Raw genomic sequence first — 27,747 nt, forward strand, 5'->3', positions numbered from 1 at the left:
CTGTAATAAAAGATCTAAAAGCAAAAATCCAGTCAAATGGGGGACTCGCAGACAAAATCTTATCAAATGGGGGTCCGTGGTCTAATTTGTGTCAGTTTAGGGGTCCTTGATGCGAAACAGTTTGAGAACCTCTGGAATAAAGGATGCGGAGGTGATAAGTTTGACGTTCCCTTGCAGTTTTATTTTGAAAGTCTACGCCGGAAGCTGTGTGTTGTATTACAGCTAACGGCTCTCGGTGTTTGCCGTCAGTCAGAGACGGAGAGAGTCCGAGAAGCGAAACGATGGCAGGCGTCTGACTGCGGGACTGAAGGGGAAAGACTGGGTGTAAAAGCAGGCCGGATCCCTCTGGAATGAGTTCTGGGTGAGTCAAATCATATCAGACTTTAATATCCAACCGTTTGCCTTATTTTTTTTTTTACAACCTCTCCGTGTTTACAGTCTTAACGGAGCGGGCAGGTGTGAGAGTAACGGCTGTGAATATGGCTGTTTAGCCCGGTTTTCACACGATAACTGTAATTTTAAAACTCCCAATTTACACACTTAATGTCATTTTTTACATTAAACAGACGCAGACGTGTGTATTATTTTCACTGCCGTGTGTTTATAGGATTGAAAAATCGGGGTGTGACTAACGAAACGAAAGCCCTAAAACAAGACACTCAAAAAAATACACCAATAAATCAGCAATAATAATTAACGTTAGCTGTTTGAGAATAAACTGAAATAATGTCCCGGAAATAATGTCCTTGGATCAGGATGTAGGCCAGCTCAGATAAATGAATAATGAATGTAGGTTGTTTTCACTGAAGACAACAGGTACTGTAGATAATAAAATAAAAGGAAAGACGTGTGTAGGCAGAGGACTCCTGGCGGTGTGTTATTGGTCGTGTAGTGTGAGTACTAGCAGTAGTAGTAATGTCAATAGTAAGACTATAATAACCCTCAATCCTCCTCTGCTCTCTGAGTATATAATCTGCTGTGGAAGGAAGTGGGCGGGGCTTACAGGTAAACCACACCTGGCAGAGTGAACGTCACCAAAGGGCTGCAGGTAGATCCCCTCAGAAATACAACCGAGTAGTTAATTTGGTTGGATATTATCAGCAGTGGTGGATACTAAGTACAAGTAAGTACATTTACTCAAGTAACGGATTTAAGTACACATTTGAGGTACTTTGCTTGAGTATTTTCTTTGCTGCATCTAGGAGGTAAATATTGTACTTTAGTTACTAGTTACTTTACAAATTAAGATTTCGGCACGCAAAACAAATTTATAACAAGTTTATAAAATATGATGTTTTGTTATACGTTAAACTAGGGCTCCTGAGTGAAAGTTAATTTTAGTTTTAACCTTTTCTTTATGGTAAGAACAAACACTTGATGCCAAACAGTCGATCAACAAACAAATCTGTGGTAGAACATTAAAAACTAAATCTTTTTTTCAACAAACATGCATGAGTAAAATTAAATAAAATCCTTTTTCAGTCCCTTTTCCTCAACAAAATAAAAATCTTAATAGAAAAATTTAGCGCTAATTAATTTGTGATTCAAATGAATTAAATCAAAGATTCATTGAACATTTGTTTTATTGCCCAGCCCTACATTGCAGCTGAAATGATTAATTCATTAACTGAATGGTCGATTGACAGAAGATGAAAAAAACATTTCATAGTTCCAGCTTCTTAAATGTGAAGATTTGCTCCTTTTCCTTTTTAATAATTTAAATCTTTGTCAACAATGTTGCGGTTTGGACTGTTTGAAGGACACAAACATTGTGAAGGTGTCAAACAATCAATCGATTAGTGGAGGACATAATCAGCAGATTAATCCATAATGAAAATAATCATTTGTTGCAGTCTAATATATAACAGTACAACAATCACAGGGGACAGTTTACTGCACTGAGAGTACTTTTACTTTTAATAATCTCAGTTAGAGCTGCAACGATTAATCAATTAGTTGTCAACTATTTTTATAATCAGTTTGAGTAATTTTCTTAAGACAAATTCTCTGAATCCTTTTTTTCCTCCTCTATGAGGGTAAACTGAATATCTTGAGGACGACATCTTGAGATTTGGGAAACACTGACCAACATTTTCACAATTTTCTGACATTTTATGGACCAAACAACTAATCGATTAATCTAGAAAACAATTGACAATGAAAATAATCGTTAGTTGCAGCCCTACTTTAAGTACATTTCCTGATTTTACTTTAGCAGGACTTTTACTTGTAGCACTCTCCTGTCTGAGATGCAGGGTTGTGATAATAAACAGACTACACTGCTCATCATGTCTTGTGGGGCATTCCTGTTGAGTGCTGCTTGCAGCTCAAATTTAATTAATTATTTCACTTCCTCCTCTGCTTTTCCTCCAGAAATAGACACAAACAATAACAAAGACCATGGTGACCAAGAAGATCCGGACGGAGTACATGAAGAAGTTCAGGGATCCCAGATGGGAGACGTTTTCCAAATGTTACGAGGACTCTCTGAAGTACCGTCTGACCCGGCGGGTGATGGAGCATTCCCACAACCCCTGGTTCTGGGAGGGCTGGGACAGCGGCTCAGAGTCCAGTGGCTGGTCCACGCCGAGGCTGACCAGGAACAAAGTGGCCCCTCTGTCCCTCCCACCGCAGAAGTCCTCGGAGGGGAAGCAGAGGTCGTCCAGCCCCGGACCGAAACCACTTCCTGAGGACGGAGAGGCCGAGGCGGGAGCTGGAGAGGTAACGGTTGTAGACGCTGCTCCGACCGCAGGTGAGAAACTGTAATCATTTTACTGATGCAAAAATACCAAAGAATCACTAGTCTAGCTTCTGCGATGTGAGGATTTGCTACGTTACTCTGTTGTAACCTGAATTTCTTTGGGTTTTGGGATGTTGATTCACAACCTTCTGCTGTTGTACAGATTAAAAAATCAGGGACATTTGTTATTATCTGTTAATATTAGAGCTTCATCTAAATCTTCAAAATGTCTTGAAAACAACTAAACAATTTTATTAATTTTTCATTAAGAAATATATTCAAAATAATTGTACTAATTGGAAGCATGTAAGCATTTAGCTCAAAGCACCGCTGTGCCTAAGTGAAGCCTCACAGAGCTGCTAGACTCTTATGTCACTATTCTGACAATTTATAGACTAAACAATTAGTTAGAAAAGTAATAACCAGAATAATCTATAATTAAAATAATCATTAGCTGCAGCCCTGCTAACATTATCACTCTGAGTTCAGGTGTCAGGGGGATCTCTTATTGAATATGCATTGAACCAGTTGATCTGGTTGCACTGTAAAGAAACTAATCTCACCTGGGTTTGTGTTTGATATGAGAAAACTGAGATTTAAACTACTGTCTATACTGGTTCCCCTGGTTCCTGTATTGCTGCCAGGAGTATTTGGGATAATCTAACAGACCCCCAGGAGGACTTTTTTTGTGCTCCTGTGTGCGCATCACTCTGACAGTATGAGGGCCAAAGGCTTGTTTACCTCAGGAGACACCGGTGCTAAAAATATTTGTAGACTGAAGGTTCAGTGATCAAACGGGAATGTTTCCTCCTGTTCAGGCTCTGAGCTCGGATAAAAAGGACTGATTGTGTCTCTTTTAACATTCGCATTGCTGCATTTCAGACAGAAGAGTGTCTGGGGGACAGTTCTGAATTTCACCACCACACAATTTAGAAAGGTCCATACACAATGTATTTATCATAATAATAAACCAGCATTATATTATCATATTTGTACCACTAGCTGAAACCCACCATGGCACAAACATCCTGTTACCGTAGACTCTGTAATCTTCTGAGCAGTGCTGTGATCTGCTGCAGCAGTTATCTCAGAAAATCAACTTCTATTTCAGTTTTATTTAAATAGCAGAAGTTATCTCAGGGCAGGTCTATATGACACCTGAAGTGTTCACAACAGGGTCAGCAGCAGAGCTACGATGACAAATACCTGTCTGCTAACACGGCACGAAAGAAATGCCGGTTAAAACTAGAGCTGAAACAATTTGTCGATTGATTGATTAGTAGAAAGGTAAAAACTTACCAAACGTTTTCAGGTCCTGAAAAATGATAATGTGATGCTTTTCTTTATCCTTTATGATAGTAAATCAGTTATCTTTGCTTCTTGGACTGATGGTCGGACAAAAGATGCGATCAGAATAAGTCACGTTAGACTCAAATCAGTCGATTATTGAAGAAAATATCATGTCAATCCCTTGTGTTGGAACTTGCAAAACGGCAGAATGTTTTATGCTGGGCAACAATTTTATAATATATCAACTTTTCGTATAATCTTATCACGTTATGGTTCTCCACATTTATTTTGTTCAAGTTAGAGCTGAAACGATTAATTTATAATATCATCAACTATTTTGAGTTTTGTTTAAGTCACAATTTAAAATACTGTTAATCACAAAACTAAAAACATTCAAAGGCCATACGTTTAAAAAAAAAAATATATATATATGTAGAATTGGTAATAAATACATTAATAAATTTGTTTTAAATAGGGAAATGAGGCTGCATGAAAGGGTCGAAACATTTTAGCCCCTCCAAATATTGATTGTTTTAGTCATTTTGAAATCTTTTTTTTCTGTTTTGGACAGATAGTTGGATGAACTTTAATTTAAACATTTTTCAGTATTTTTTGACATCTTACAGACCAAATGATTAACTAATAAATCGAGAAAGTGGTGACCAGATTAATCGATAATTAAAATAATTGTTAGTTGCCCCTGTCCAAATTAATGTTTTCACACTGCAAAATGATTTTTTTTCCACATGAAGGTGCACAAATTGGTCTCAGCAATTCACATCAGTTTAATTCATGTATGCAGCAGCAATTCAAGGGATTTCCACCTGAACTGAACTACGTAAACCCTGACAAAGTATTGGCATGACACAATCATCATGACTCAGGTTATAATCACCAGCAACCCACGAAGAGAAAATCATTGAGAATTGTTACTTTAAAAAATATTTTCTGTGTCTCCTGTAAACCAGCTGTTATTGAAAACGGCGTGCATGAAGCCAGCGGTGGTTCGGCTCCGAACAGCAAAGGACCCTCTGACGACACGGCGACAGACAACGGTCCTGCCGACACGCTGTCTTCTGACGGAGAGCCTGTGAACCCGGCGCCAAGACGACGTCACCGCCGCCGCACCCCTCGGCCTGAGCCGGGACACCGGGACAGTTCCCATGACGACAAACCGGCTGTCGTCCGCAAACTGCCGAGAGCGAAGAGCCAACCACCGATCAGCACCAAAGAGAACCAGAGACCGTCCAGCCGACTGGACTGGACCGAGAGACATACGGAGGTCAGGAGGACGCCGAATGACGTGAGTGTTTGTCCCACTGAAACTTTTAAATACACATTGAGTAATAACTTTTAGTGGGTTTAGTCTGTTAACTCAAATAAATCACAGCTGACCATTTTCCAGCACCACCTTCAGTATTTGTGATGCTCTTGCGTAATGTAATTTAAATAGCATTTCAAAAAGGAACAACTATCAGTTTGAGTCTTTCGGAGCAGCTCAACCTCGTTCACAGGACACCAGAGAGCCGTGTCACCAAACACTCGGCAAACATTAATAATAAAACACCGGTGTGGTTTTCAGAAACAACTCCACTCTCTCTCTCTTTCCCTCCCGCCTCTGGTTTCTCCTGTCAGACCAAGATGTCTGACGCCTGCGTTCAGACCCGCCGGGAGTCCGACAAACGCAGCTCCAACCTGGACCGTCGGCGGGCTCGGTCAGCAGACCTGGAGAAGATGAGGCGGTCGCAGCTGATGGTGGTGGAAGACCGCTGGATGACAGAATACATGCGCTGCTTCTCCGCCCGGCTGAGGTAGAGACGGGATCCACCCCCTTCCCCCTGAAAACCTCGGTTCCTTACTGAAGGGGAAAAATCAGACGGTGGAACAAAGGTTGTTAGTGTGTTCAGATAAAACAACAAGAAACCGAGTTGTCTCGTTACAGTCCGTCATCCTGTCTTCTCTCCTTATTGGACAGCAGAGTAGCATAAATTCAAGAAGTGAGCAGAGGTGCTGATACAGAATTTTTTTTTCTCACAATAGATTTAAATTTAACTACAGAAACGTGAATATCTTCACGATAAAACAGGCTTATGTCACAGTCATCTGATATAGATTTGCCCGCCTTGGCAATTTACATTTTATTCCCAATAACTTGTTGAAAAGCTCTAAATACTACAATACCCATAAGCCCCAATTTTCTGTGGAAAAAGGGGTTAGGTTGCTGAAAACTATAGCCTGATTGAAACTGGATTTTTTTGGCCATATTAATGTATGAAAATTATTATATCAGCCAATTGTTTTACATAACATAAACATCTACCCCGGTAAGAAGTGAACCACTGTCATGGTACTGAAAACCCAGGGCAAATCCTGCTTCGTGGTACAGGCCCCTGAAGTGTTCACAACAGGGTCAGCAGCAGAGCTACAATGAACTACAATGTTCAGGATACAAAAAATACTTAAACTAAGAAACACCGGATGAAACTAGAGCTTAAACAATTTGACAATTAATCGATTGCTATAAAATTTGCTATTGTTTTGAAAATTGACTGATAATGGATATTATCTGAGATTAAAATGGTAAATGCACAAGAATAAAAACTTGAATATTCTCTAAGATTAAAGTTTTAAATTTACCAGAAATATACTAGTATATTTCTAAGATTAAAGTCGTAAATTTACAAGAAAAAAAACTCGGATATTCTCTAAGATTAAAGTTTTAAATTTACAAAAAACTCGGATATTCTCTAAGATTAAAGTTTTAATTTACAGAAAAATACTTGGATATTCTCTAAGATTGAAGTCGTAAATTTACAAAAAAACTCGGATATTCTCTAAGATTAAAGTCGTAAATTTACAAGAAAAAAAACTCGGATATTCTCTAAGATTGAAGTCGTAAATTTACAAGAAAAAAAACTCGGATATTCTCTAAGATTAAGTCGTAAATTTACAAGAAAAAAAACTCAGATATTCTCTAAGATTAAAGTCGTAAATTTACAAGAAAAAAAACTCAGATATTCTCTAAGATTAAAGTCGTAAATTTACAAGAAAAAAAACTCGGATATACTCTTAAGATTAAAGTTTTAAATTTACCAGAAATATACTTGGATATTCTCTAAGATTAAAGTCGTAAATTTACAAGACAAAAAACTCAGATATTCTGTAAGATTTAAGTCGTAAATTTGCGTGATAAAACTAAGAAACAATAGTAACTCATGTAAATACAAGGCAAGATATGAGGGACTACAACAAAGTTACTTGAAAGCCTGTGTCACATCTTAGTCTTCAAGTCTCTTTATAGCGACTATAATCGATATTTTTATAATGTATCAAATGACAATATGAAAGGTGTTGCTTGTAGTGATGAACCTACAGATAATCATCAGCTGAAAATGCAGCTCCCCTCTGCTTTACAGAGTTTTATAGTGAGCTTCAGAGTTTTCAGCTCATTATCTGTCCTGTCCAGAACTGTTTTATTTCCCGCTCACGGCTCAAAGCTGTAAAAACCCCGCAGCAAACAGCAGACACACACAGTTAGCCAGAAGCTAGTGGAGCATTTAGCAACTAAAGAGCCAGATATTTCCCTCAGGACCTGGTCAAGACCAAAAAGCCGAGCTAAAAGATAGAAAATATTAGACTTACATTCTTCAGGTGACACAAACACGACTCCTAAAGAATGCTAATAAGCACCTGAGGCCAAACAAATTGCAGGTTTAAGAGTTGGAAATGCTCCATCAGGCCCTTTAACTATGCAAAAACAGGGCTTTTACTTTTAAAACCCTGGTGACCTGATATACAGTAACTCTGCCCTCTTCTGTTCTGTTTGACAGGAAATTACACATTATGTCCTTCTATGACGACGTAACGAGATGACAGGAACTGTGTTGTCTTGTTGCTTTGGTGTCCTTTGAGAGTGAATCGCTGCTGTCGAGGGAAAGAAAAAAACACTCACGCTCAGTTGAGTTTAAAGTTTGTTTGACTGTGTATATATATAAACCTTTATTTAAACAAGAAAAGTCCCATTGAGACACAGTCTCTTTTACAATGGAGTCATGTACAGCACTGTGTGATTTATATTCTACCACATTCACCACACACTAAACAAGATGGGATCAAGTACTGGCAGAGAGATGGTTCAGTAATTATATTTATCTTAAACCTTCTCGCCTCTGATGATATTTTTTTTACATTTACATTACATAACATTACATTACATTACAATTAATTACATTGTTCAAATTTCGGGACCCTGTGGGACTGCAGGGAGCCGAGGAGATTTCTACCTGTCATGTGTGAACAGACCTCAGGTTGAATCAAACCAGGCTTAAATCTGACTGTTACTGTTTACAAATGAAAGAAACTCTTTCCTTCACTTTTTAAATGAGCGTTTTCCACCCGACAGCAGCGACACTGTTTTGTTCTTCAGTCCGAAAACAGTTTGAGACGCGAGGGACTGAAATATTTTTCTGTAGAAGCTGTTTGATGATGAACAAACGTCCGAGAGAATTAAGTCTCTCAAAGCTTTTATAACACAAACAAATCCAGATCACAAGCATGAACATCTCCCAACACGCGGCTGTGTTTTATTTTAGCTCTTTCAGACACATTAAGTGATTTTCAGTTTCTTTCACAAAGGCAGCTGTGTGTTTATAAGTCAAAGTGTTTGAGGCAGCAGAAATGACCAAACTGGACTCTGACCCAGTTCAGCTTTTCTTATTTCCAGTTCTAATAAAGAAACTTATACATACTACTTATACAACATACTTATTTCCTAGAAAGAACTATGTAATTTGTAACACGGTAAAGAAATAACAAAGTAATGTTATTTTAGGGTTTAAATGGGTCTACACCAATAATATTTTCAAATGAAAAGAAAAGACCCGTAAAGCTTTATCACATTTTCCTGCTTGAAACCTGAAATCAGCTTCCTGTTCCAGCGATGGGAGGAAAAGGGGATAAAAGGGAATGTTTACAATCAATATATTTTACATTTTAATAGATTTGAACATGTTTTAGCGCCTTGTTGCATTTTCAGCAGCTCTGTTTGTTGATAATGGACATTTAGATTAGGGTTGGGTATCGAGAACCGGTTCCAAGATTGAACCGGTACCAAATTTCCAAGAACCGTGGATTCGTAAAGGCTTGTTTGGATTCTGCTTCTTGGTTCTTAACTTTCTGCATATTTCAGCTCCCGATTGAACTGCAGTGAGCATTCTACACTTATATGACCTAACGTCACGTCACTTGTTACGCAGTACATCAACAAAACAGTCCTTCTGTTTCCAGTCCTGGACCATGGCGGACCGCAGCAAACGCTCCAAAGTTTGACTTAGCTTCACTAAAAAAAGAGAATGATACAGCAGAATGCAACAGCTGCAGTAAGGAGGTGTGTTCACTTTCCGCTACAATGACGCCCCAGATCCAGCTAACGCTAACAGTAGCAACGTCTCAGGTACAAAGCACAGGTGAGCTGACGTTCACCTTTTATACTGAAGGGAAACCAATGATGGCTACAAATGATTCAATATTTTTTTTTTTGAAAGACGAGTCCCCAGAGACGCCCCTCTAGGACAGAGACTCCTTTCACTTTAGCCGTGAAGGGGAAGAGGAGCAAGGAGGATGAAGGTCACCGAGCGCTGACGAGATCTGTGGTGAAGGAACCGGAACCCAGATTCAATACGAACCGGGTTCGATAAGCAGAATCAGAATTGATGAAATTGAAACGATACCCAACCCTGATTTAGATTTATCTCGTCTGTTTCCATCAAACTGACAGATTGTGTCACAGCGAGGTAACGTTTGAGGTCACTCAAACTTGTTTGATGTAACTAAAGATTGTAAATACGTGTCGATGTCATTGTCGCATCCCGTGACTGAAACTGAGGGCTAACATTAGTGATGTACTTTATTTAACATGTACTTTTTGTGAGTGTACTTTTAAAACTGAATGCATTTAAATTCACTGAGAATGTTTATTGATTATTGAACACCGGCTGAACCTCTTCACTCTGAATGTGCAAAACTATTTATTTACTTTTAATATTTGTTTCACTTTTCAGACTCTTTTGTTTCACTGGTCGGGGGAAACAAATCATTTTTAGTGTCCAGTCTGAAACTAGCAGTGCTTTATTTTAACACCACATACATCAATTTGTGTGACAATTATTGTTTATATTACAAGTTCAGCTTATATGGGGAAAAAATGTCAACTCTTTATATAATTTTTCTCACATTTTCTCACTTTATAAGAACAAAAACCAAGATTCAACACTAAATGTGTCGTTGAAAGTGTTCAAAGTGAAACAGTTTATATAAAATTATTTTAAAGTGCTTGGTGGGTCAAAGTGTCTATAAAGAAGTTTTATTAATCAAATTTAGTCGCTGCTGTTTGTTTTAGTGTCAGATGATGTTCTTGTTGCCCTGAAAAGAAGACACTGACGATTGAATATTTTTAAGGAAAGACTAAATAATATTTTCTTTTGAAAATGGTAAAAATATATCAACTAAATATCGATAACAACCTTCAAAATCTCATGTTGTTTGAACTGCTTCCTGTGTAATTGTTCAGTCAAATTAAATCTTTACAGGGTTTTTCCATCTGGAAGAATCAGGACACGACGTTTCAAAAAAGGAAATTTCAGTTTTATTTGATCATAGACCATTCAAATATGTCCGTTGTCTCAAACTGGACGTCTACGTGTCTATTAATTCACTTTTATTTGCTTTTGTTTGAAACTTCCAAAGTGTTTGTGACTTTAACATCTTCAGCACGAAACATCTCAGATTTTCAGATTGTTATTTGTACGACCTAAAATGACTCAGATAATGTTACTCCCCCCTGTCTGACAGTATGTATTGTATATCACTTTGACACTGAGTAAAGTATTTAGTGTTTTGATGCATCTTTTCTCATTTTGCCCAAATTAAGCCCGACATATTTGGCACCATGTCTATAATTTAAAATAGTAATATTAAAAGTTCTGTGAGTTTGAACAGTGGTTGGCTGCACACGATAAGTACAGGGCGTCAGAGGGGTTGAAGGATGTTGTGCATGTTTGTATTTTAAAATCCCTTTACAAGAACACAAAGTCTGGATTTTCAGGAAACATCTCTCAGGTAGAAAGAAGTTGTTGATACTACAGATTAAATTATTTACTGAGGTGAAGTGGTTCCGATTGTTTGCAGATGCTTTGTGGAGAGGTTTTGTCTATTTTGGATTTTTGAGTCAGAAAGTACAGACAATCACAGAGAAAATATTGTTGAGCAGCTAATTCGACAGTGTACTTGTAGGAAATCCTATATTTAAGATAAAAATAGGCACTAAAATATAAACTATTATGTGAGGAGTTTGTGAAATACTTTAACTTGCGGTAGCTGTATCTAAAGCTTTAAGTTTGTGTGGTTTAATTGCAAAAACACATGAATATATGTATCATACATTTGAGTATTTCATCATATTTCATCTTGTTTACATTTCTGGTCACTGTATTTGTATTTGAAAATGTTCACAACGATATATATTTTCATCCACTTTGCTGTGAATAAAATCATATTTGAATTGTTTACACTCGTCTTACTGGCCTGATTTTATGTGAACGTGGAATTAAATTTGATTATTTTCACCAAATTCAGATTATTTACCTGTCAGAGTTGAGAGGAGTCGTCTGTTTTTATGTTATTTTTCCAAATTAAAAGTTTGTGCTTGTGTTCAGATGCACAGGAGAAAAGAATACTTGAATACTTCATCCTGTGGTGGATGAAGTATTCAGTTCCTTTATTTAAGTAAAAGTACCAATACAACTGTATAAAAATACTTTCCTCCTAGTAAAAGCCCGGCATTCAAAAGCTTACTTAAATGAAAGTACAAAAGTTATATTATTGAATGTACTAAAGTACAGTAAGTAAGAGTAAAAGTACATGGGTACGCAGCGTTTGAGCTGTTAGAAACTGGTTTAATCTTGAGCAACACGTCGCACTTTATAACCTTAAATGTTTTGTTAAAATCAGAAAAGTAATTATGAACTAGTTTTCAAATGAAGAACGTCTCTCTGAGATGTAGTACAGTGTAAGTATAAAGACTCAAGTAAAGATCAAGAACCTCAAATGTGCACCTAAGTAGAGTACTTGAGTAACTGTCCTTAGTTACTTTCTATTACTGGACTTAAGATGCGAGGACTCCTGGATCTGGCCTGAACTGCAGGGAGCCTGTTAACCCCTTAATCCAATCAGAGAGGCCGTTCAGGTGAACAGTCAGCGCTTTGAGCGGTTTTAAAAACAGCTTAGACGAGGGCGTTTGGTGACTCAGTGGTCACAACACACAACATTTAACCCCAATGTTCCCGGTCCAGGTTCTCTCTGTCACGATCAAGATGTTATTAAATACTTCCACAGCCATGAGAGGCTTCGCCCTAAGTAATTTGGCAGACCTTTGAGTGCCACATGTCACTTCCTGCTCCGTGAGTACTCGGTGAACAGGTGATGGAGTCTTTGCAGCCAGGAAGGACCTGCAGGAGGAGATCAGGGCTGTAAAATTTACATTTTATGGCTTCTCAGTTAATTTTAATGTTTAGTTTAATGTATTCTTTTACTTTAGTGTTTTATTGTAAAGCACTGTAACTGTTTAAACATAAAGTTTATCAAATAAATGATGTACAAGGAAATTTTTAGTATTTTCGTCACAGCAGGTCGTCGTGTGTTCAGTTGGTCTGTCAAGGTAAGTTTATTTGTAGATGTAGCACCTTTCAACAACAAGCTAATTCAAAGTACTTCATGTGCGGTATAAAGACAGGATGCAAAAGACAAATATTTGGTTCTATATAAAGATAATAATGAACCAAAAGAGACGGCCCGGCCTCGGCATAATGTGTGTATTCATATTTTACAGAATTTTCCTCTGGACCACCACAGGACTCATGGTTCAAGTCTTGGTGATAATTTCAAATTTATGGTTCAACTTATTGGAAATAATCTTTCAAAAGAGCAAATGTGTTTTGCTCAGTGTTTAACAGGCACACAGAAAGGATATTTACATGTTTATCCAGCGTTAAGGTAACCAAAAAAAACGTACAACCTCCAGTCCTGGGATGTATCACATTCCGATATTGTGAATAAGACAAGGAATCACACAGTAAAATTCTGCATAAATACAGAAAATACAGCTGTTCACTGTATTCCTGAGTGTGTTTTGTTTCTCTGCACTGTTGAAAAGCCAAACAACCAGGAAAGCTGATTAAAATGTCAGTAAATTTGTTTATTTACAGCGTAAAAACAAACTGTTCCAACTCCAAACTGAAACAAATGCTGTCATTTCATAACTGACGTGTGTCTAACATTTCTCAACAATTCAAAACTGAGCAGCAACATCAGTCCAGGAAAAAGATTTAAAAATCTATTTTTTGTAAACATTTTCATTATTTAAAAAAAAAAAAAAAAAAAAACTGTACAAATTCTCAGCAAAAATGAGAAGGAAAAAAGCAAACCATGAAAAAAAATCTTGGTTCATATGTTGAGCTTAAAAATCATTAAAAATAAAAAAATATAAATCGAATCTCTGATCATGAGGGGAGGCCGGCGGCGAGGATGCTGCCCAGCAGAGTTCGATCCTTCAGAGCGTTTTCAACATCCTTCTCCTCGATCTTCAGGAACACCTGCAGAAAGAGACAATCTGTCAGATTACAGCCTCGTTACCTGGTACCCTTCAGCATTTAGTGAGACTTGTGTCTTGGGTGACGCCTCGACCTCAGTGTTGCTACGAGTGCAGTCTATATTTCTTCAGGAAGTTACAACAATGAAACACAGATTACAAAAAGATCTATTTTCACTTGTAGTTTAATTTCCCCTTTGACACCTTAAATACATGAGAGGTGAAACCATCTTCCAGTGTTTGTACCGAGCGGAGCAACAGTAATGGTGATAATAGTTTGATGTGCACCTTAGTGAGACGAGCCTCTTTGGCTTTCTTCAGAGCGAAGATTCCTCGACTCTCCAGCAGACTGCAGAGGGACAAACACTCGCCCTGACCGACCGCGGACACCTGCCTCTGAGCGCACAGGCGACTGTAAACCTCGTGGAGCTGAAACACAAACAAAATCAGTTAGACGTGATCGTTATAATAAACACAGGCTGCAGTGACGCCTGCTGGACATTTAAAGGAAGTGTCAGCAGCCACTTCAGTGGGGATCAACTGTTTGTGCCTGCAGCTCAGCGAGAAACTGACAATCACTGATAGAACAGCCAGGTTTTATTCTGAACACTTATATATTCCTAAATTTGTGTGTTTTATATTGTGACATTTCAGATTTTAAAACAGGCTCATTAACTCACCTTTCCGAGGACGATCTCTTTGCTCTTTCCGCTTCGTATGAGCAGCAGCAGGCAGCAGACCAGCAGCTTCTGCTGCAGGGGGAAACTCTCTCCATCAGAGCCGCCGCACTGAGACGCCATCCGGTCGCCGTACACCTCCGACAGCACCCGCGCAACCTGGGGAAGGCTGACCCGCGACCCTGCACGCACCGGAGGAATAGTGTTAGAGTTAGTGTGCCGTCGAGTCGGGAACAAAAATGAGCCGACAGGAGGAAGAGTCACAGCAGCGCTCACCTTTGGTTTCAGCTTTTGGATCTGATGCTTTTTTCCTCTCGTCAGACTCCACGACCTCGACAGCTCTCCTGAAAACAATATTCAAATCAGTCTGTTGGACAAATTCAGCTCCTCATCTACAGCAGATTAACAGCAGTGAGAGATGAACACAAAAAAAAAAAATTACAGAAAATGTTTGAGTTGTGTCCATTAATGTTTCATCAAGATGTTCCACAGAAATCAGGATTTATTGACAAAATAAACCCTCCTGATGTTAATTTAGGTCCCAGTACAGAAGGTTAACCAGCACAGACAACAAGGAGGACGAACTGTATTTTGTACCTGCAGATGTCCAGAGCTTTCCTGGCGTCTCCTGAAACCGCCGACACTTTCCTGGCACAGAACTGAACCGCCGAGGCGTCCAGGATCCCTTCAGCTGACGCCTGAGGAGGAACGATATAAACACAACTTAATTCAGAAGTCTCATAATTAAAGTTTGGAAATTTAAATATCAAGGTGTTTACACCCCCCCCCAGCCATTGTTTCATCTCACTCTGCGTTTACCTGAGCGAGTCTGTCCTGCACGATGGCGGTGAGCTCCTGTCTGCTGTAGGGAGGAAAGTGTAACAGCAGGGGGCGACACTGAGGGCGAGCCTGCAGTCTGGGCAGGATGCGATCGGTCAGATCCAGAGCGTTGGCGATACCTGGAATAAAACCAACCAACGTCACAGTTGTTCTTTCAAGTCTCCGAAGACTAAAGACTCAGATTTAATAAAATTTTATTCAACTCTCATTTATCATATTTAAATGTCTTGTGTGTGGTACATTGTGTATAGGGCTGAAATTAATTAAAAATCAGTCTACTTCTTAATACCGCACTGTTTTCCCCTCTCTACTTCTACGTGCTTGTTTTGCAAACTTCCATTTACTCAGAATTACTGTGAAAATCATTTTGACATCAGAAGTCAAATGAAAAACTGTATAACTGCCCAAAGCATTGTTGAGAAACAATTTTAAAATGTCATCACCGCAGAGATTCATCCACTAAAACCTCCCTTACAGGCACAGAGACTTTACCAGCAGAAACTTCAGTTTTATCGCAGTGTTGGTCTCTTACCGATGAGACAGAGGCGAGACTTCGGCAGGTACGGCCATTCAAAGATGGTGTAGAGGACGTCCTGAGCTTTACTGTCCAGCTGGTCCATCTCATCCAGAACCAGCAGCCTGAGGAGGAACGACACAAAGAGTCAGATTCAGTGATATCTGATGAAGACCTCTTAAGTTGTCAGTTCAAAATGTGCTCAAATAATTCAATACGTTTGACTTATAACTATTTGATTATCATAATTACAAATGCTTACTTTTCTGCAATTCATCTAATCTGTTAATCACTTTATTAAAAGCGTCAAAGAAAAACTGCATCGTCATGTAAAGAAGGTAAAAGAACTGCAAAAAAGGGGCTAAATTCAAATATTAATAAAGTATGAAACTCCGACGCATAAACGGCGACACACAGGCGGTAAAACTACAGCCACTTTTAGAAGCTGAATATTCCCTCAACCACCGCCTGCGTCACATTTTGGTCCCCTGTTATGGGACCCTGGTTCCTCTGTAACCATGCCAGTTTACTCACACAGCGGGCCCTGTGGCCGTCAGGAACCTCTGCAGTCCGTTCTGCCCGCCGGGCGCTCTCAGCTTGTCGGCCAGCAGTGGGAAGATGGCGTGGGAGCTCCGCAGACTCATGCAGTTCACCACCACCGTCTGTACCGGGGACAGCTCGGCCTGACGGGACAAAAGAAGCCGTTATAACACATTCAAGGAACACTTGACCACAACAACATAACCCCGGATGTCTCTTCATGTCACCAAAAATTCTGATGTCGGATTAAAGAGATAAAAAACTAGACCTGCAACCTACAGCAGACTTCTTTCCTTCCTCCCTCTTGTACAGTTGATTGAGTTGGAATAAGATGTCTGATCTTTTCTGAGTAAAAGTAGCGATACTACAGTATAAAAATGCCTGATTATTTCAGTGTCATGCCTCTACTCACATCTAATTTCTCAGGACTACAAATTCTTTCACTGTGAACTACAAACGTGTCCCAATCAGGCAGTTAAATCTATTTTAAAAGCACCTTCATCTCCTGCAGGACACAGTTGAGGCAGGCCGTCTTGCCGGTCCCCGGGGCTCCGGAGATGTAGAGGCTGCCGGGGAGGCGCTGCAGGGCCTTCTCCTCCAGGAAAGACCGGATGGACGCCCGCTCGGTCTCCCGGGAAAGGAGCCGCTCGGGGACGGCGGTGTGGAGCGCCTGCTTCACGTTCACAAACCTCGACTCTGGGAGGAGAAGAAGTCAGATCCAGGGTTACTTTAACGAAGATCACCGTGGCTCGATTTACTTTAACAAACATTTGTCACACAAGATCTAAACAAAACTAGACATTTTAATTTTTAACACTGAAGAGCGCTTACTTTCTGAGAGTCGGACGACCAGCGGCTTCTTCTCAGAGCTTTGGCAGGCGGGGCTTCCAGCAGGTGTTTCCTGTCCCATCTGGGACGATATGGCGGTGGGAGATAGCGCCCGCCGTGGTGACGATGGGACCAGCCGTCGGCGAGCTAAGACCGGCGAGTTCTCGTCAAAGCCCAGCTTTCGGGGAGAAGCCGGGGTCGGCTTGCTCAGCTTCGGCGGTGAACCCAGAAAAGGAGGCGCCGAGGTTACAGCCGTTGTCGTCACCTTCAGAGGAAAAAAAATACAAGGTGAAGAAAAGTTCCAGGTGAAGTTTATGTGGAGGAGCTGCTTTCTGTGACACGAGACAGTTCAACAGGCCAAAGGGATTAAAGACAGTGACCTTGAATTCATAAAGAAAAAACAGACTAATAAAAGCTGTTGGTTGGACAAAAGAAGCAGTTTGTAGATCACTTTGGTCTTTGTTACTGGCCGATATCAGCACAAAGAAAAGTCATGTATAATTCCATTATTCACTGCTGGGTACCATCTAACATTCACATTATTTCAGCCAGAAACGTGTTGTTTTTATTAATGAAGGAAACAGAAACACACGCTGGGTTCTGCTGCAGATTTCAGTCGCAAATCCACTCAGATTTAGGCTTAAAGCAAAAGTCTGACATCTTGGGAAATACGCTGAATGAACAGTTGTTGCTGAGTGTTAGCTGGTAGAAAGTGAATGTGTAACTAAAGCTGCAAATAACCTAAACTATTCAAAAACGAACACTCAAACAACTTGAATCCTCTCAGATTAATTATTTGCGTTTAGCCAAATGCTCACCTAAATAGCTTTGTTGTTGTTGTCGTCCCTGAAGTTCTTGCTGTCGTGTTATTTATTGTGTTTTATGTGAATGTGAAGCAGCACGTAAGCAATAAAGTTTACTTACAGAACCTAAAACCCAACTAAGTTCTGTAATGCTTATATAGGCTGCTGAAGGGAGTAAAATACCAGGGATCTCTCACCTGTGCGTTTTCGGGGGCTGAGTGGAAGCCGTGGCTGCAGGCTGGGGGATGATGGCGGCTGGGCTGCAGGACGTCTGGGCGAGAGAGGAGTGGGCCGATCGGCGAGGCGTCTCGGGGAGAGCGGGCCGATCTGGACGAGAGGTTTGGGTTCTGGCTTGGTTGGTGATGGAGCTGGAGATTTGTCCAGCTGTGGCGCCTTGGAGCGAGAGGAAACTCTGCAGGATTTGCGGCGAGGAAACGACAGCGTGGGCTGAGCCCGACCCTGAGAGCGTGTGCTGGGCATCTTGTGTTTAATCTGAAACACAAAAGATAATCTATTGTAAATTAACTGGCGGTAAACAGTTATGTACCTCAGAGTGTTGCCAACCGATTCTTTGGACAGACAGTTCATTATATTAATTTATATTTTAATTTTGTTGTACTTTATTTGATTCTTGCACTGTTTACGTACAAAGATTGTAAAACACACAAAGTTGTGGTCACATAATAACTACACGTGACTGGACACACAGATGTATTTATCATATAACACCTCTTCTTCACATTAAAGTTGAGCCTTTCTTTGCATCTGAGAAGAAGTAAACTCAGAATGATAAGTTACAGGAAACTAATCAAGTATCACATTTTGTACTGAAACACCCAGCAGAGTAGATGACACAGCATCTGATAATGGCAGCTTCAAGCTTTGTTGCCTACGACAGCAAACGAGGTACAATAAACCTTAAAACACAAAAAAGGTGTTAAGTACAAACATTACTCTCACGCGACTGTCCACGTTTGGTTGATCTTACATACGTAGATGAGAGATAAAGTTTCAGTGAACTGAATTTAGCTTCGTGTTAAACACCAGATTAGCTTTAAACGGTAAGATGGCTGTTAAAACTAAACATGTTAAGTGTTTTAAGTATATTAAAGTTAGTAAATACTTAGCCAACAGTTATATTTAACTTTACATTCAAATGTTCCCGCAGAGGAAACAATAAGTTAGTTTGGTTAAATGGCGCCAAGACGGCAGAGGTCCAACCGCGGCGACTTACGTAAAAACCCCAGAACACCCAAAATTAAACACTAACATAATGAAAGTTCAACTTAAAAGATAAAGTGTTCACATTGTAATCCTTCTGAATTCTAGGTTTGTCGACACAAAACGTGAAAAAGAAGCTCATCGCTGTTTCAGTCGACAAACTACTAAAAAACAACCCCGAAGAAAAGGACTTCCGGTTGCGATAAACGAAACATTTTCACGTCTTTTCACTTAAATTGTCGCTTTGGTGCTAAATTTACCTTTACGAAAAGTTAACAGACGACTTCTCAGCTCAGAGATGAGTGTTTTCTCTCGTCTTGAAGTCCTCTCCGCGTCTCTATCCGTCTGTCTTCTTCCGCACACTGAGCTCAAACTAGCGCCAAATCCTCCTCCTGGATCAGCTGTGTCTGCCGCCGCTGCTCTCTGATTGGTCGGCTAAAGGTCAGAGCAACAGCTCATTGGCTCGACGTCACGGGCGGACGTTGCGTCAGTGTTAGGATGCCGGCAGGCCTGTGGCGCGAGTTTCAATAGAAGAATAATTTGGCGGAATATAATATTCCCGGGAACTTAAGAGTTGTTTTGTTACATCGGTCTGTTTAGCGCCAGACTCCTGTCAAAATATGACTGTTTCTACAAACTAAAGACCTATAATGGTCATTAAATCCCCTTTAGGGCTGAGTTACATACTTAAAACAGATAAAAAGTGAATGACAAATTACAATAACAGAACAATAAGGCCAGGCAAGTTTATTTGTAGATCACAAAAACAAGGCAATTCAAAGTGCATTACATAAAACATAAAAGTAACATAAGGGAATATAAAAGGACATTGAAATATAAGTTTTAAAAGACTTGAAAAGAAAATAAAAACAGGATAAAAATGAAATACAAGTTACAGTGCAGTGTAGGTTATTAATTTACAGCATTAAATTTGATTAATAAAAAATTAAAGGCAGTGGTAAAAGGAAAAGTCTTGATTTAAAAGAACTGAGAGTTTAGGCAGACCTGCAGTTTTCTGGGAGTTTGTTCCAGATAAATGGAGAATAAAAACTGAACGCTGCTCTGGAGCAAGAGGGCTTCTACACTCTACACAGTTGCCAGTTTATTAGGAACACCCAACATTAAATGCTAACAGCATGCTAACACACTTACAATGACAATGTCAACTGATGCTAATGTTTCACAGGTAGAATATTATTTTGCATATTTGGGCCCAGGAGTCTGGACTGTTTATTTTATCGATGTATAGAAGTTGATTGATGTTCTCCTGTATAAATATTTGACCTGAATATTTGAAAACTTTGGTTTTTTATTCATATTTTGTTTGTCTCTGGTTTTTGCTCCCTCCTTCCTCCGAGCGTCCTCATACACTCGGAGAGAAAGAAAAGCAGTTTGTGACACTTGTTAAAGGAAGAAGATGTTAACTGCAGAGGAAATAAATACACCTTTCACATCTCAGCCTGAATAAATGTGGTTTTAAGCTGCAATCATAGCAAAAAGCCAATTAGAACACAGTGCACCTAAAGAGATAGACAGTTTTCGGTTAACTAGAAACAGTCACTATATCGCTCTCGTCAAAGCAACCAGACCCCCTTGAGAAAAATTTAAATTTTTCCTCCCTTGTCTCCAGCTGCCTTGATCGGTTATTTTGTGTTTGTTGTGTTAAACCCTGAAACACCATTGATATGAAATGTTGTAACTTACGGATCGTTCCGTTCTTCCTCAGAAGCAGAACAACAACAACAACGCAGAGAATGACGGAGGAAATGATCCCAGCACGACCAGCGATCTTGTTTCCACCACCTGAAAAGATTTCAGAGAAGATGCTGAGTTTGGAAGAAGGGCAGGTTCAAGGTCATATGTGTGGGGAATTTTAACACATGGACATATAAATAGATTTTGGTTTAATTTTCCCAGGGTCCGAAATTTCCGTCACCTTGATACAGTGGAGGTGAATTTCATTTGTGGTGCTCACAGCATTAAAAAAATTGATTAAAAGAAAACATCAGCACATTAAACTGTCCAAAACTTGATGTGTTAATTGTGTAAAAATGCTCACATTAAATGTTCAGACCTGCTGCACATTTCCACACAGCAGATCATCTTGCACTCAGAGGATAAAGTTGAACAAAGAAAGAAATATTCAAAGACATTTACCACGACCGTCTGGCTCGGTCTCTTCTTCCTCTGGAGATCCAGTTGTGCTGGAATCATCTCTCTTTGTCTCGTTCTGCTGGTCTTTTCCCACCGTTTCTAATGAGAGAGGTCTAATTTAGGAACAACGTTATATACACTTTGAATTAAATGAACCTGAACAGTATTAAACTCAGCATGCTCACCAACAATGAGGTCAACAACACAGCTGGTCTTCAGCTTTGGGACAAAGCCTTTGTAAAGTCCTCTGTCAGACAGCTTCACTGAGGAGATGTGCAGAGTCAGGACTCCTCTGATCAGGTCTTCATGGAGGAGAGTCGTCCTGCCTCTGTATTGATCCGTCTGTGGATCAGGATCGTCCTGTTGATGTCGATAGACGTGGACGATATCCTTGTTGTCAAGTCTCGTCCAGTCCACAGTGAAAGCAGACAGGTTGACGGGAGGATCCAGACGACACTGAAGAGTCACATCATCACCTTCTGCTGCCTTTATCGGCTGAGCCTGGTACATGGCAGGAGGCTCTCCTGAGGAAACAAACATTATATTTAGACAGTTTGAAAGCCTCTGAAGAACAGCCATCTTTGCAGCATTTAAAATGTTTGCGATGCAAGTTCAGGTGTTTAAACTCTGCCTCATAAGAACAGCTCAGCTTGTGTGTCCACACTGTTGTGTTATGTAACAATAATGAAAATAAGTAATAAATAACGTTGAAATAATATTTGATGCAGAGTCAAGCTTATTCGCTTGATTCAACTTCACACACCTCCTCTTCCCCAGCATTATGGAAGTAAATACTTATGTGCTTTATTAATAGCCTCTCATCATCATTATATATATATATATATATTACACACACACACACACACACACACTAGTGCAGTCACATGTAAATACAAAGTTACTGGACTCTGTATCTTACCCAGGTGCTCTAAAGTAGTTCTAGTCTTGGAAAAAGCCATTACAATGAAGTTTAACTTTCTCAGGTTTAACACATTTCATCCATGCAATATTTATATATTGCTTCTCAGCAAAGTCCCCGGAGAGGCTGTTCAAAGCATGCTGCCAATAAAAAAATATTAAATCAGTAAGGAGCGAACAACAAACTTACCGGTGACAGTTACCGCAAACAGTAAAATAATCTTTAGAAGTATTCCTTCCATATTCAGGTCAATGCAGAGTAAAATGTCCTGTCATCTCACTGCCTCACAGATGAGCGTCCAGAGTGTCTGATGAAGTGAAGTGCGGAGGAGAAAACTGTCTCCTGTCACTCACTGATGAGGAACAGAACAGTGACAATGTTTGTCGTGGTCGAGGTCGGAAAGAACAGCGGAAGCATCCAGACCCAGCGACCAGCCAATGAACCGCCTGGTGGATGACCGGACCTTATTGGTCGAAATTGCAACTTTGGGCGGTGCTTATGTGTGGATTGTCCGTTTTCAACATGGCGGCCGTGTCAGAAACTCTCTCATATTAGAGCTAAACAGCACACTAAAATATGTTTCAGAAAACATTTGAGGCGAGAAATAAGCAGCGCAGAAACAGAATCTGGATTCACATTTGATCAGCTCAGCCTGGTTTCACAGTTTGAGGTCAGTCTGTCCAGGTGCCCGTCTGCTCGCTGGAAGTGCTCATTTGCATAGTGTCATTAACTACCTGAGTCATTACCTGAGTCATGAGGGTCATGACAGTAATGAGGGTGTTGAAAATCCCTACGAGTTACTGTTCTGTAATGAGCTCACTCATATTTGTTATTGTTTATTTATCTTCACAATTCAGATAAAATGCATTTTGTAATAAAATGTGAGTATCTAAATGCCACATGTAGTGAATCCATTATACATTTTAATGTAATTATTTACATCAACTAGTAAGTAAACATAAGCTACACAATATAATTTCGTCTCTGCTCAAAATAAAGTAATTAATTCCAGGTGGATTTCAGATTCTTTTCCCTGATGAAAACACTGAGGAATTTTTAAACAGCACTTTGTTAGTTTCTGAACACATATAACATATAATATTTTAAGCCTTCATGCTGTGTGTGAGCTCCACCAGCAGAGGGCACTCTGCCCCCTTCTGTGCACGAGTCCTTCTGTGGCGCCAACAGCCAACAAGCTTTTGACTTTTTGACTTGTGTTTCTATCACAGAGAAGGCTGCACTGCGACCAGAGGAAGCTGATCACTGAGCTTGAAGGGTGTGCAGAACTTCACCTTCCTCCAGCTTCTTTCTGTGGAGCTGCTAAAAACTCTCAGCTTCCACCATCTGCTGTTATGAGTCAGAACAAAACTCTTCCAAAACAACTCTGCCGAGTTCTAAACTTATTTTCCTTTCCTATTTTCGCCTGTGTAAACTACTTATGTTAAGTAGATTAAATATTTTTAATGCAGCTTGTAGTTCTCATAAGTTAGGCATACTTATGTGTGAAACCTGGTGAGCATTAATAGCTCCCGGGCTTTCAGATCTTTTAATGCTTTTTTGGGTTTAATTCTGTTTGAACTAGATAAAGGCCGTGATCTGTCCTGTTTGTACTTGTGTAAAGTAAAATAAAAGTGAAGTTGAATCATTTAGTTTTTCTCCCTGGTACTCATCTCAGGACCTCCCAGATTTTCCCCAGTACCTGGAGGGTGTGAGCCTGTGCAGGTTTGAGGACTGATGATAGTATCAAGGCCCCATCACCTACCATCACTCTCTGTTCAGATAAATGCTGGACTGGCAGGACAAATCAGAACACCACTCCTTCCTTGTTGTGAATTATTTTGGAGCATTATAGCCTAAATTTTTATAATTAATTACTGGAGCAATGGTGGTCTACATTGTCATCATTTAAAGTGTTATTTTATAGTGTAAAATTAGGATCACAGTGTTAAAACTCTACAGCTCTGAGTGTATGTGCTCCTTTTTGTATCTAACTGCCCAGGCACATGTGTGTGTGTGTGAGCAAGTTCGTGTGCTTTGGGAGAAAAGGGAGGGAGCACAGTGAGGCAGCATCAAAAACACCTGCAAAGGAAAATATAGAAGTAGATTTTGTGCAAATTGTATTACAAAACATACATTAATATAGTCCATCACAGTAAGAATGTCCTGTTTCTGGCACAGAGCACAAACAACACCAGTTTATTCCACAAAAGTCAGGTTATGGATGAAATGGCATGATCAAGCAGAGTTCATGCAGAGGACACAGAGAGGAGGAGCAGGCAGTCAGGGACTTTCCCAGATTCAGGTGCAGCAGGAAAGAGAGCCAAGAGATGATGTGAAGCCAAGAAACAGAGCTATAAAAGGAGGTCCAAAAGAAGGTGAAAGTCAGTCGTTACATGGTTTTCATGTGGACTCTGTTCTGGTAACAGATGGGACTCTATTTTGCACCGATCTCTGACACACTCCGGTGGAACTTTTGTGGTCTAATTGGTGTCTGTTTTTGTTGATAATAAAAATGTTGGTAAGAGTTCAAGCTTTCTTATCTGGCCCAAGTCTTGAATTAACGATTTATGGGAACCACACCTTGTAATTGGGCACTGTTTTTGTAAATAAGGATGATGTCAACTTCTGTCTTTTAATACACATTTATATCATATACAGCAGGCTAGTATGTACAATAGTACAGTGAAGCAGGGCTCTGCAGTGCAACGCTTTCACTCACATATGCCCAGAAATGATTTACAAGCACAGTGGGTTAGTGAAGAAAATCTGTAAGTGTAAATAATGTTAAGGTTAAATTACACCAGTAGTCATTTACTCTAGTTCCTTCTCCAGGTTGTGGTTAGAGCCTCTGCAGTGAACAGATGGAGATTTAGTTAAAAAGCTACAACACTTGTGGGCCCATGTCGAGCGTTCAGATCCAAGAGTCTTCACATTATCACATCACACATGCTGCAGAGATGCTGAAGGATAAAAGCAAACTGTTACCAAAGCAAAATTGCCACCAGGATGACCTGACACCACCCACCACAGGTGTGCGTCACCACCTAAAGACAGCAAGTCACACACATAAAACCCCACACAATAAGGCTCAGTTAAAGGTCCACACACACCACAACATGCAGTGAAGGGAAGAGGGGCTCCCACAGTCCACCACCCTGTCAGAACACTGGAAGAAGAGGGAGAAGGGCTGAGGGAAGTCACGCAGACCAAAAACAAGCAAACTGCCCCACCCTTAGCAGAACCTAGCAAAAACATTCACAGGGCCCATCCACCTGTAACAGAGTCTCATAAAAAGCTCTGATTTTAAATCTACATTTAAAATCAGGGCACAAAAATCAGCAGTTCAGCAGATCAGGCAGCAAAACAGCAGCGGCTATACAACCCTCAACTAATGCAGTAAATCATCCACCAGCTCTGACTCCACCTCATTCAAGGAGCAGATGTTTAAGGCAACTCAGGGTATCAACCTCCACGGCCGCCTCTGTGGTGAACTCAGGCAAAACAGGCCATGCAGTCTACAGGGTCTTGGTGGCTTAAAATGCCTGTTATAAAAACAATTTAAAAAGTGTTCACTAAAGTTAAAACAATTATACATCATCCTCGAGGCCTACCATCCAAAATCTGCTCCCTGACCACACTGCGACACAATGCATTAAGAGAGAGTGAGACTAGATTGTGGCATTACCAGGCCGAAAGCCTACCATCACAACAAGAAAATGGATAACCACACAGGCTAACTAATTCACATAACAAGCTTAAATTTAAACAGCTAGACTTGTTATCAAACTCGAACCATCGGTTAATATTTAGTTTTATCAGAGTTATAAAGCAGCTAGCTGTCAATACTCAAACACGGTAGTTTTTTTGTTTGTCTTTTTACTAAAGGGGACCGGGGCCAAACTCCCCTAAACAGATGAAAAAGTCTGAGCACATTGTTCAGTCTTCTACAGAGCAGCCTTTACTGCCAGTTAACAATCTGAGGAGCCATCAGTCAGATGAACACAAAGCTTTATTTGGACATTAAGTCATTCATTCACAAACACCTCAGAAGAAAAACCTTCTGGATATTCCCTGTGTCACATCACAGAATACCAAAAGCAACTTCTAATGACATTTTCTCACATCTGATACAAACCAGCAGACTCAGAGCAGGACTTCTCTTCCTTTTAACATATCAAGCATGTCCCACAAAACAAGCAACACACAGCATTGAATCAATCTGTCCACACACGTCCCTCACACTGTCTTAATGCTGCAGCATGTCTGCAAGGATAAAGATAGAAACACATTAACAGTGCTGTACTCTACTTTAGTTTTACTAAAAAAAACTTTATTTTAGTTTAGTTTTAGTCTAAAATCACCTTTCTAATAGATGTCACATGGGCTACTTTTATTTTGAAGATTTTACCGGTTGCTTTCACTTCCATAAAAGGAAAAGACCACGTGACTTCCGTTTTTGGTTTATAACGAAAAACAAGTTGACTGAAGTTCAGAGACTCTCTTCATTCTTTGTTCAAAAATGAATAACAATAAAATAAAAAGCCAAAAGCGAAAAACGGGACGATTAAAAAAATTTTTTTCGTTTTTTGATTCTGACACCAAAAACGGTTATTTGGTTTTTGAAACAAAAAACAGAAAAAAGGTATTTTCGTTTTTGAATTACAGATTATCCACAGATACCCAGACCTTCACAGACTCTCTTCATTATTTGTTCCAAAAGGAATAACGATAAAATGAATGACCAAAAAACGAAAAACGGACCGTTTTAGTTGGTTTTTCGTTTTTGTATTACAAACAAATTACGGATTATCTACAGATACTCTGACCCTTTTCAACACTGTTACATGAAAACGACCGTCCAGGTTCAGGTGTGTTTATACTACAATCAGCTGAAACCAGGGCGAGTTCAGCGCAGACAAAACGTAGCTAAACGTTCTTTTCAACGGAAACGGTGGTCCCCTGAACACCCTGTTGTGTAGCAAGCACACTGCATTTTTCTGGCTGTTTAACGCCCACCAAACGGGAGCAAACATACCTCGAAGCCTGTTGCAGAACGTTGCGCAACGTTTCAAGGAAACATGCCGTTCAATCTGAAAACATTGCAAACCGGTGCAAAACGTTTTGAGATTGAACTCGCCCATATGGCTGCACACAGGTGATCTCCACTTAATGACGTGACTTCTGAAACAGACTGTCTGCACCTGTGTTGATTTAGGTCTGTCCTGTTAAAGGCTGTGAATACAACATGTATTTTATGTTTGTTAAACATTTTGATCATTCTGTTGTTCTGTTTTCACTGTGACTTTCAATCTGCTTTGATACAATAAAACATGTTCCACCGTGGTTAATACTTCTTACAAGCACTGAATATTTTTAGATTACTATTTCACACAAGTATTTGCATTTTTTGAAACTATACTTTTCTTCATTAGAAAAGGCATTTTTGTACTTCACTGTATTTTCATCAGACAGCTGTAATCTTCAGACTCAGATTTCACACAGAAAAACAAAATATGCTTGGATGAAGTTTAAACGAGGCTACACAAAACTATTTAGACACTTACAGCTGAAAGCTACA

The 27,747-nt window shown here is 39.8% G+C and overlaps 3 protein-coding genes across 4 annotated transcripts; 1 reads left to right on the top strand and 2 right to left on the bottom strand.

Moving 5' to 3' along the window:
* Window positions 1-226: 226 nt before the first annotated feature.
* ccsapa (centriole, cilia and spindle-associated protein a) lies at window positions 227-6,759 on the top strand. Of its 2 annotated transcripts, none has more exons than XM_038712574.1 (4): window positions 227-361; window positions 2,374-2,752; window positions 4,999-5,333; window positions 5,666-6,759. In XM_038712574.1, the coding sequence occupies exons 2-4, from the start codon at window positions 2,401-2,403 to the stop codon at window positions 5,843-5,845; spliced, it is 867 nt and encodes a 288-aa protein (XP_038568502.1). In that variant the 5' UTR covers window positions 227-361; window positions 2,374-2,400; the 3' UTR covers window positions 5,846-6,759. The 2 variants fall into 2 exon arrangements, with proteins under 2 accessions (XP_038568502.1, XP_038568509.1); XM_038712581.1 differs by having other exon boundaries at window positions 238-361; window positions 2,380-2,752.
* Window positions 6,760-13,259: 6,500 nt separating this feature from the next.
* Window positions 13,260-19,485, bottom strand: cdc6 (cell division cycle 6 homolog (S. cerevisiae)). The gene is given in 13 exon segments (XM_038712052.1): window positions 13,260-13,677; window positions 13,962-14,102; window positions 14,354-14,532; window positions 14,627-14,694; window positions 14,948-15,048; window positions 15,170-15,309; window positions 15,723-15,829; window positions 16,239-16,387; window positions 16,741-16,940; window positions 17,076-17,304; window positions 17,306-17,337; window positions 18,073-18,367; window positions 19,357-19,485. Coding segments are annotated over 12 exon segments (1,722 nt in total). The 5' UTR covers window positions 18,356-18,367; window positions 19,357-19,485; the 3' UTR covers window positions 13,260-13,584.
* Window positions 19,486-20,075: 590 nt separating this feature from the next.
* On the bottom strand, window positions 20,076-22,514 carry LOC119898496 (butyrophilin subfamily 1 member A1-like). Its single transcript, XM_038712667.1, has 4 exons — window positions 22,359-22,514; window positions 21,436-21,774; window positions 21,254-21,349; window positions 20,076-20,899 (listed from the first exon to the last, which is right to left on the bottom strand). Exons 1-4 carry the CDS (start codon window positions 22,408-22,410, stop codon window positions 20,640-20,642), a joined length of 747 nt encoding a protein of 248 aa, XP_038568595.1. The 5' UTR covers window positions 22,411-22,514; the 3' UTR covers window positions 20,076-20,639.
* Between the last annotated feature and the right edge of the window lie 5,233 nt (window positions 22,515-27,747).

Source organism: Micropterus salmoides, unplaced genomic scaffold (assembly GCF_014851395.1).
Source record: "Micropterus salmoides isolate LMB-PRFRI ecotype aquatic unplaced genomic scaffold, ASM1485139v1 Ms_hic_scaffold_1, whole genome shotgun sequence".
NCBI lineage: Eukaryota > Metazoa > Chordata > Actinopteri > Centrarchiformes > Centrarchidae > Micropterus > Micropterus salmoides.